Genomic DNA, 10,318 nt, shown 5'->3' on the forward strand with positions numbered 1-10,318 from the left:
GAGAGTGGTGGTGTATTATAATGTTTCAGTTATAATGTTGGGTTTATTGTTATGTTTTTGCTATTATTTTAAAAATCACCTATTATCCTAAGTACACTACCTATTACTCTCATAAAAATGCATGCATGACTTTTGAATAAGTGTTACCTGCCCTTCTGTATTGTTTACTTCTTCTAAAACAAATTTCTTGGAGGAAAATTGGAGAAACACATTGAGACTACCATATTCCAAATAAAATATCTCTTAATAATAATAATAATAATTTATCATTCCTTTGTTCTATTATTGATATTATAATAATAACCCCAAACTTATTATTTCTGTAGAATATCTAGTAAACTGATATTTTGTTCCCTATTATTTTTATATTAACTTAGATTATTTTTATAAGTGAGAGAGTATAACCATCATAAATAAAGCAAGGACATAACATTTTTTCCATTTTGAATTTGTGCCACAAACATCTTGTACATCTTCCTGGTGTGCCTGCTTGAGGTTCTCGATGGTATATACCAAGGAATAGAATTGTTCGCTGGGTTATTGACTGGTGCATTAGAAATGGTTTTCTAAGAAACAGATACCAAGATGTGATTAGATGCTTGTATTAGTCTAGGTTCTTTAAAGAAAAAGAACAAATAGACAGATGGATAGATAGATGATAGATAGATAGATTTATTGTGAGAGATTCGCTCACGTCATTACAGCAGCTGAATCCCATGATTTATTATTAGGCCTAAGAGAGTCAGTAGTATATAGTCCACACCCATGGGCCTGAACACCCAAGGGGTCAACAGTATAAGTTTCAGCCCATGTCTGAAGGACTGAGAACCAAAAGTGCCAAGGGAAGAAAAAGATGGGTGTCTTAGCTCAAGAAAAAAAAGCAAATTTACCTTTCCTATGCTTTTTTGTTCTTCTTGGGCCCTCAGTAGATTGAATGAGACCCACCCACATCAGTGAGGGATCTAATCACCTACACCCAGTCTACAGATTCAAATGATAATCTTTTCTGGAAAGAGCCTTAAAGACACATCCAGAAATAATGTTTTGATGACTATCTGGGCATCTTTTTGTTCAAATTGGCATGCAAAACTTAACCATCACAAACAAATGATCTACCGGAGTGGGAGCAGGAGGAATCTTTCAGACTCATTTTGAAGAAAAGAGGAAAGGAAGGAAGACTGGGGTAAGGAAGAAAGTCTGGGACTACAATGAAGTATCCAGAAAGGTTTGAGAAATGGAGGATCCTAGAATCAAAATTGTCCATCAGGACAGTCCCATATTTCTTCAGGATGGGCCTGCTTTGGTACTTCTGCAAGGCTCAATCATTATCCTGGAGTAGCCTGTAAAGTATGTCCTCTCCCAAACACGGTGATTCACTGTTGATAGTTAAACTCCTAGAAGCAGTAAAATACACATTCTATTCTGTTCTTCTAGCCAGCTTTCTCAAGGCCTGCTTCATGTCCTTGTTCCTAAGGCTATAGATGAAAGGATTCAGCATGGGGATAACTACTGTGTAGATGACAGTGATCACACGGTCCTTTGTCACTGAATAGGTAGATGAGGGATGAATGTACACAGATATTACGGTTCCATAAAATAGCGTTACGACTGTGAGATGGGATCCACAGGTGGAGAAGACCTTGTACCTGCCTCCCCCTGAAGGGACTCTCAGAACGGCTCGGGCAATGTAGACATAAGAAACAATAATGAAGATAAAGGGGCTCATGATCACAAAGGAGCCCTCTGTGAATGCCAAAAGCTCATTGACAGAGGTGTCAGAACAGGAGAGGGTCAGCAGTGGCTGGACATCACAAAAAAAGTGGTGGATGATGTTAGGTCCACAGAAGGAGAGTCGGCCCATGAGAACTGTGTGGGCCAGCGAGTGGAGGTGGGACACTACCCAGGATGCTGTCACCAGCAGGAGACAGCACCTGGGGCTCATGGTTGTGGTATAGTGAAGTGGGTGACAGATGGCTACATAGCGGTCAACGGCCATGGCAGCCAGAAGAAAACTGTCTGTGATACCAAATGCCACAAAGAAATACATCTGGGCAAGACACTGGGCAAAGAGGATGGTCTTTTTCTGGGTCAGCATGTTCACTAACATCTGTGGCACGATGACAGTGGTAAAGCAGATGTCCACCAGGGACAGGTTGGAGAGGAAGAAGTACATGGGGGTATGAAGGTGGGTGTGCCCCCGGATGGCAGCAATGATGACTGAGTTGCCAACCACATTGACCAGGTACATGGCAAGGAAGCAGGCAAAGAGCCATTTCTGTTGTTCAGTGTCAGTGGTCAGTCCCAGAAGGAGGAATTCAGCCATGTGGCTCTGGTTTCCCCTTGGCATTGCTGGCCTACAAGTAAAAAATATGAAGGTATTTTAGGTAGGTGTCCTAGCTTAGTATCTCCAATCTTATAGAGAGGATACTGCATAAGAAATTTCAGTTTATGTGCTGCATAAAGGGAGCCATTTATGCAGACTGCCCTATGGTGTATGATATTCCTTCGTAGGTTTGGTGTTGGCATATTTTGTTTTATCTTCCTTCTGCAAAGTTGAACAAGCACTTCAGTTCTTGTTCCATGTCCAAAAGAAAAAAACTTATAATACCCATGGTCTTATGTCATTCTAAGAATAAGTGGTAAAAATCACTGGAAAGGTGTTTAGAAAATAATAATTTGGCTCAATTTCTGAAGGCACATCTATGACACATATTTTTGCTCTGTGCTGCTCAGGGGCACCTCCTCTTGTGCCACATCAGTCTCCACTTGATGCTTTGGCCAGGATATCCCTTTCTTCTCTTCTTCTGTAAGTAGAAGTGTGGGGAACCCTAAGTTCTACCTACAGAAATTAGATAAAGATGGGATGAAACACATCTTGGAGAAAATAATCTCTTGTAACTTACTTGGGAGTTTAATTATGGGCAGGGAGGTCACACTAAGAGTGGCTGAGACCTAAATATCTGATGTGTTCATGAGAGTGTGAAACTGTCTAGGGAAGGTGGGATATTGAAGAACAATTTCTGGAAGAGGTCAGTCTATTTATCCAACATAGGACTTGGTGTTTCATGAGGGCGGGTGGCTGAAAGGATGATAAAAAGGAAGTAAGAGATGGGTGCCTTTCATAAGTAAGGAGAGTCTAAGAGGTGGTAGTATAGGAAGCAGAAATGTGACAAGGTAGCCAGGCATGGTGGCACATACATGTAAGGAGCATTACAGGTTTGAGGACAGCCTCAGCAGTGTAGTGAGACTCTTAGAAACCTGGCAAGACAATTCTCAGGTGGCTTTGAAGAACATCTCACCCTTACCACAGTTATCTTGTCTTCCAATAGTTTCTGACTTGCTCAAAAGAGAGCACAGGGAGTACCATCACTTTGCTGGTTACTGGGAAATGTCATGGCCATCCTACCAAAAGAGATCTACAGATTCCATGCAATACCCATTAAAATACCACGGTCATTCTTCACAGATCTAGAAAAGTCCTTAAATTTACATGGAACAATAAAAGACCCAGAATAATCAAAATATTTTCCAGCAATAAGAACCATGCAGGAGGAATCACATAACCTGACTTCAAATTATACTACAGAGCAATAGCAATAAAAACAGCATTATATTGGCACAAAAACAGACACATAGATTAGTGGAGCAGAATAGAAGATTCAGAAACAAATACAGACACAGCTAATTTATTTTTGAAAAAGGGTCCAAAAACATATGCTGGAAAAAAAAGATAGCCTTTTCAACACATTATCCATATGTAGAAAAATGGAAATAAATCCCACCTTCTTACCCTGAACAACAGTCCACTCAATATGGATTAAAGACCTGAATATTAGACCAGAGACTTTGCAATTACTTGAAGAGGGCATAGGGCCAATGCCCCAACATATAGGCACTGGTAAATACATCCTCATTAAGACTCCAAAAGCACTAGAAATTAAAATGAGGATTAATATGTGGGATTGCATTAAACTGAAGAGCTTATGTGAAGCAAAGGAAAATTAAGAGAGAGCTGACAGAATGGGAGATCTTTGCCAGCTACTCTTCTGATAGATGACTAATATCTACACTATACAAACAATGCAAGAAACTTACCACCTCCCAAAAATAACCCAATAAAAATGGGTAAGTGAAATAAAAAGATACTTCATCAAGGAAGAAATACAGATGGCCAATAAATATATGAAAAAAATGATCATTAACATTAGCAATCAGGGAGATGAAAATCAAAACTACTCTGAGATTTAACTTAACCCCAATTAGAGTGGTAATAATTAAAAACACAAACAATAACAAATTCTGGAAAGGATGTGGAAAAGTAGGAACTCTGATACATTATTGGTGGGATTTCAAATTAGTGCAACCACTTTGGAAAACAGTGTTGTGGGTCATCAGAAGAATGTGGAGGAAACTACCATATGATCCAGCTATACCATTCCTAGGTATCTATCCAGAATAATTGAAACAGAGCTATCATAGTAATGCATGTATATCTATGTTTATAGCAGCACAATTCATAATTTCCAAACTATGGAACAAGCCTAGATATCCATCAACAGATGGATGGATTATAAAATTATTGGATATATACACTATAAAATTTTACTCAGCCTTAAAGAACAAAATTGTATAGTTTGCAGGAAAATGGATGGAAGTAGAGAATATGATGCTAAGTGAGGTTAGTCAGTTATGAAGTGAAAGGTCAGAAAATTTCCCTCATATACGGAAGCTAGAGAGAAAGTGGGACACAGGAGGGACTCCAGACAAAGGAGGAGAAACCCTAGTGAGAGTGGGGCCCTAACTTAGGGAGGCAGGAGGAAGACTTGATGAGAAAAACACTTCAGTGGACATGATGTACATACACAAATTTATCAATACCAATCACAGTGTCCTGCATGAGGAGGTTGAGAGGAAGAGGGAGTTGGGTGAAAACTGGGGGAGGGCTCAGGGAGTATTGTGTGCATATATTGCCTCTAACACACTGAATGTCATCGTGATTAATGATTATAATGGACCAATAAAATAAAATAAATTAAGAGGACTTCCAGGAAGATGGTGACTGAGGAAAGCAGCACATTCCAGTCCTGCTGACACCCAATCTCTATTGCCTTAAAAACAGCATTCTTACAAAAGCCAGAAAACACCACAACTTGAAAAGGAACAAAAGTGGTAGAAAAAGAAAGCTAGAAGACCAATCTGAGAGCAGAGAAGAGGCCTATCCACCTCGCGGATGCTGCAATGGTGCCATCTTGCCTAACTGCACCCAACTCCAGAGACGAAAATAACCAAGGACCTGAAGTAAGTGGCTGCAGATCATCGGAATTGTAAGCCATCATTTCCTCCTGCACAAATACAAGCTGCAACTTGCAGCAGTGGCAGCTGAGCTCACCACACCCTCCAGAGATCCAGACTGGCACTCAGCAACACCATAAGTGAAGCCATGGTCCCCACAGGAGACCACACAGTGCAGCGTCCCTAGGGACTTTCACAGCCCTGATAAGCTCTCTGGGTTTGGAACTTTGTGGTTCAACTTGGTGAAGGTGGGGGTAGATTCTGCTATTGGACATAGCAGAGGCCTGTCAGGCTCTGCATCAGCAGAAAGTGTGGGAGGAGACTACGCTTAACACTAGATCCAACTTGTAGGATCTCCGGGATCACCACAGACCACAGACCACCCAATCATGGTGAGTGGAAAAAAGTTAGACCAGCCCAACAGTAGCTGTGCAGAAAAGAGATTTTTAGATTGAGTTTGGTCTCAGAGGCATCTGGCACCTATGAAGGTAGGAAGAGACTGAGACTCCACATCTGTAGAAAGCATAGAGGGTGATCCAGCCCCTTTGATACTGGTCATCTACATAGACTGAGAAAGACTCAGAGAATCAGGCTTGCAGCAGCAAAGGTGCCAGTGGCACTCACTGTCTGCACGGAGAGAGACTTTGGAGGCCCACTCTACTGAATATTCATATATTTGTAGGGTTGCATTATTTTGTATTTATTTTGTTTTTATTTTTTTTTGTGTGTATGTTTGTTTGATTGATTTATCTCCAAACTCTCTCCCAAGCTTCTTCCCTTGTACTACATACTCTCTTCTCTCTATGCCTTTTCTTCTTTTCTTCTTTTTTTCTCTTCACTGTTTTGTATTAAATTCACTTCATACCACTATAGTAAAAACTCTACATTGGTTACTAGAATACTACTAAATATTCACTATCTCTAATCTCTACCATATACTACCTTACCAAACTCATACTCTTATTCTACTTGATCCTATCTGTGGCTTTACCCTATTCTTTCATTTACAACTACACTTCCCTCCACACTCAACCTTCACTGTTGAATACAACACAGCTTGTCCTTGAGTATACCAGCTGACACCTAGAGACTGACAGAAATCTACCAAAAACAACAGATACAAACTTCTGAAATCATGAGAAGGAGGAATAACAAGGAAGCAATGAGCCCCCACAACCCCACAATAACAGAACCTGACAACACAGAATTGCAGAGATCTCCAGAAGGTCAAATGAGGAATGTAATTATAGAAATAATACAGGACTTCAAAAAATAATTTAGATTCTGAAAGAAATGAAGAATGCAATAATTGAAGTGAAGGCATCAATTCAAATTATATACAATCTATTAGGCCACATGGAAAATAGAATCTTGCTCCTAGAAGATGATCACTCCAAAAATGAACACATAGAATATAACTTAGAAAAAACAATTGCACAGTATGAATTGGACATTGAAAAAATATGGGCCCATTTAAAAAGAGTTAACCTAAGAATAATTAGCATATAAGAGGGAATAGAAGGTGAAACCAAAGGGATAAACAATATTTTTAAAGAAGTAATAACAGGCCGGGCGTGGTGACGAACGCTTGTAATCCCCCTGCTTGGGAGGCAGAGACAGGAGGATCACAGAGGTTCAAAGTCAACTGTGCTGGCTTAGGAGACCCTGTTTCCAAAAATAAAAAAGTATAAAATAGGTCTGGGAGTGTAGCCCAGAGGCAGAAGGGCTTCCAGGAACCCCAGTACCACCAAAAAAAAAAAAAAAAAAAAAAAAGAAGAAGTAATACCAGAAAAATTTTCAAATATAGAACAAGAGGTCTTCTATAAGAAAACTTATAGATTCTCCCTTTAGACAAGATTAAAGGTTCACCATGCCATATAATAGTCAAACTGACCAACATAGAAGCCAAGGAGAGAATATTAAGAGCAACAACAACAAAAAGACCAAGTGGCATTCAGAGGCAAACCAATTAGAATCACTCCAGAATTCCCAAACCAAGTCATGAAAAACAGAAGGGCCAAGAGTAACATATTCCAAACGGAAAGAAAACAACTTGCAGCCCCAAATTTTCTACCTAGCAAATTAGATGGGGAAATAAAAATCAAATTAGATGGGAAAATAAATATCTTTCATGACAAACAGAAGCTAAAGGAATCTATGTCTTCCAAACCGGTACTAGAGAAAATACTCAGAGATTAATTGCAAAGAATAAATAAGTAATACATACCAGAACCAGAGAAATAAAAATTTCCACTCAGCAAACAACTAAGCAAAGAAGAACAAAAACTACTTCAAACAGAAGTTAAATCTTAATAAGTTAGGAATTAAAAACCATCTCTTAATAATCACACTGGCCATAAATGGCCTCAACTTCCCAATAAAATGACATAAGGTGGCAAAATGGATTAAAAATCACTATCTATCTGTTACCTGCAAGAAACACCTTACAAGTAGAGATAACTAAAGGCAAAGGGCTGGAGCAAGGTAATCCATGCCAACAGAAATTGAAGACAAGAAGGAGTAGCAAGCTGGGTGTGGTGGCACACGCTTGTAATCCCCACGCTTGGGAGGTGGAGATAGGAGGATTATGCAGGTTCGAAGGCAGCCTTGTTGGCTTAAGAGACCCTGTCTCCAAATAAAAATATAAAAAATAGATGTCGGGGGAGTGTAGCCCAGAGGTAGAAGGGTTTCCAGAAACTCCAAAAAAAAGGAGTAGCAACTATGATATCAGATAAGTTAGACTTCAAGTCAAAGCTTATTAGAAGACACAAAGCAGGCTGGGCATGGTGGTGCATGCTTGTAATCCCTTTGCTTGGGAGACTGAGACAAAAGGATTGCACAGCTTCAAAGCCAGGCTCAGCTACTTAGTAGGCTCTCAGCAACTTAGTAAAACCCTGCTTCCAAATAAAGTATAAAATACGTCTGGGAGTATAGCCCGGAGGTAGAAAAGCCCCTGGGTTCCACCCCCAGTAACACACACACACACACACACACACACACACGAAGAGACAAAGCAGATCTTTTTTTTTTTTTTTTACTGGTAAATGGAATAATCCATCAAGAGGAAATAAGGATAGTCAACATTTATGCTCCAAACATAGGTGTAGCTACTTTCATAAGACAAACTTTGTGACATTAAGTCACACATAAGTCTCAATATAATAATAATACTGGGAGACTTTAACACCCTTCTCCCACCTTTAGACCAATCTTATAGACAAAAGGTCAGTAACGATGCCTCAGACCTAAAGAATATCACCAATCAAATGGACCTATTAAACACATATACAATATTCCACCCAACTACTGCAGAGTTCACATTTTTCTCAGCTGATCACAGAACCTTCTACAAAATAGATCACATCCTGGGCCACAAAGTGAGCGCTAGCAAATTAAAAAAATGGACATACTTCCCTGTGTCTTTTCAGACCATAATGGAATGAAACTAAAAATCAACTATAAACCACGTAAATATTTGGAGACTGAACACCACACTGTTGAATGAATAATGGGTCATAGAAGATATAAGAGGCAAAATCAAGAAATTTCTAGAAACAAGTGAAAATAGAGATACAACATATCAAAACCTCTGGGATACTTTGAAGTCAGTAATAAGAGGAAAATTCATAGTACTGAGTGCCCACACAAGGAGAACAAAAAATAATCAAATAAATAACCTAATGACACACCTCAAAGCCCTTGAAAAACAGGAACAGTCTAACCCCAAAGCCAGTAGAAATCAGGAAATTATGAAAATCAGAACAGACTTCAACAAAGTAGAACATAAAAAATACAGAATATAAACATAACCAAAAGTTGGTTTCTCAAAAAAAAATTAACAAGATAAACCACTAACCAACTTAACAAGAGAGAGAGAGAGAGAGAGAGAGAGAGAGAGAGAGAGAGAGAGAGAGAGAAAGAGAAAATCAACCCAAATTATGAAGGTAAGAGATAAAAAATGAAATATTACCACTGACAGTGTAGAAATACAGAGGATTACCAGAAACTACTTTGAAAAACTATACTCCAACAGAATGGAAAATCTGGAAGAAATTGACAACTTTCTAGATAATTACAACCTTCCTGAACTTAGTCAAGTAGATACATAAAATTTAAACCAACAATTAGCAAACAAAGAGATTGAAGTAGCAATAAGAAGCCTGACATCAAAGAAAAGCTCAGGACTAGATGGTTTCCCAAGTAAATTTTATAAAATCTTTAGAGAAGAGCTAATCTCAATACTCCTCAATTTATTTCATGAAATAGAAAGAAATGGGACTCTCCCAAATACATTCTATGTAGCCAACATCACATTAATATCAAAACCAAAAAAAAAGACAGCTCAAAGAAGGAAAAGTACAGGTCTATAGCACTGATGAACTTGGATGAAAACCTGCCAAACAAAATAGTAGCAACACACATTTAAAACCACACCAAGAAAATCATACACCGTGACCAAGTAGGGTTCATCCCAGGGATGCAAGGCTGGTTCAATATACAGAAATCAATTCATGTACTTCATCACATAAATAGAACCAAAGACAAAAGTCACATGATCATTTCCATAGATGCTGAAAAAGCATTTGAAAAAATTTAACATTCATTTATGCTAAAAGCACTGTAGAGAATAGGAATATAAGGAACATATATCAACATCATAAAGGCAATCTACAATAGGCCCACAGCCAACATTATATTAAATGGAGAAAAACTGTGAGAATTCCCCTAAAAACAGGAATAAGACAAGGATGTCCATTATCACCACTTCTTTTCAATATAGTACTTGAGACTCTAGCTAGAAAAATAAGGCAAGAAAAGGAAATCAAAGGAGTACAAATAGAAAAAGAAGAACTCAAATATTCATTATTTGCAGATGACATGATACTATACTTAGAAGACCCAACAAAATCAACCAAAAGGCTTATAGAACTGGTCAACAAATTCAGCATGGTGTCTGGATAAAAAAATCAATCTTAAAAAATTGAAAGCTTATTTGTATACTAACCATAAATCTACTGAGAAAGAA

At 38.5% G+C, this 10,318-nt stretch overlaps 1 protein-coding gene across 1 annotated transcript; it reads right to left on the reverse strand.

The window, feature by feature from the left end:
- Positions 1-1,417: 1,417 nt before the first annotated feature.
- Positions 1,418-2,347, reverse strand: LOC308272367 (olfactory receptor 1L1-like; the record flags this gene model as incomplete). The annotated part of the gene is made up of 1 exon (XM_080709134.1): positions 1,418-2,347. One exon carries the CDS (start codon positions 2,345-2,347, stop codon positions 1,418-1,420), a length of 930 nt encoding a protein of 309 aa, XP_080565260.1.
- Positions 2,348-10,318: the final 7,971 nt, after the last annotated feature.

The sequence above is a fragment of the Muscardinus avellanarius genome (assembly GCF_963383645.1).
Source record: "Muscardinus avellanarius genome assembly, chromosome: 13".
NCBI classification, from domain to species: Eukaryota; Metazoa; Chordata; class Mammalia; order Rodentia; family Gliridae; genus Muscardinus; species Muscardinus avellanarius.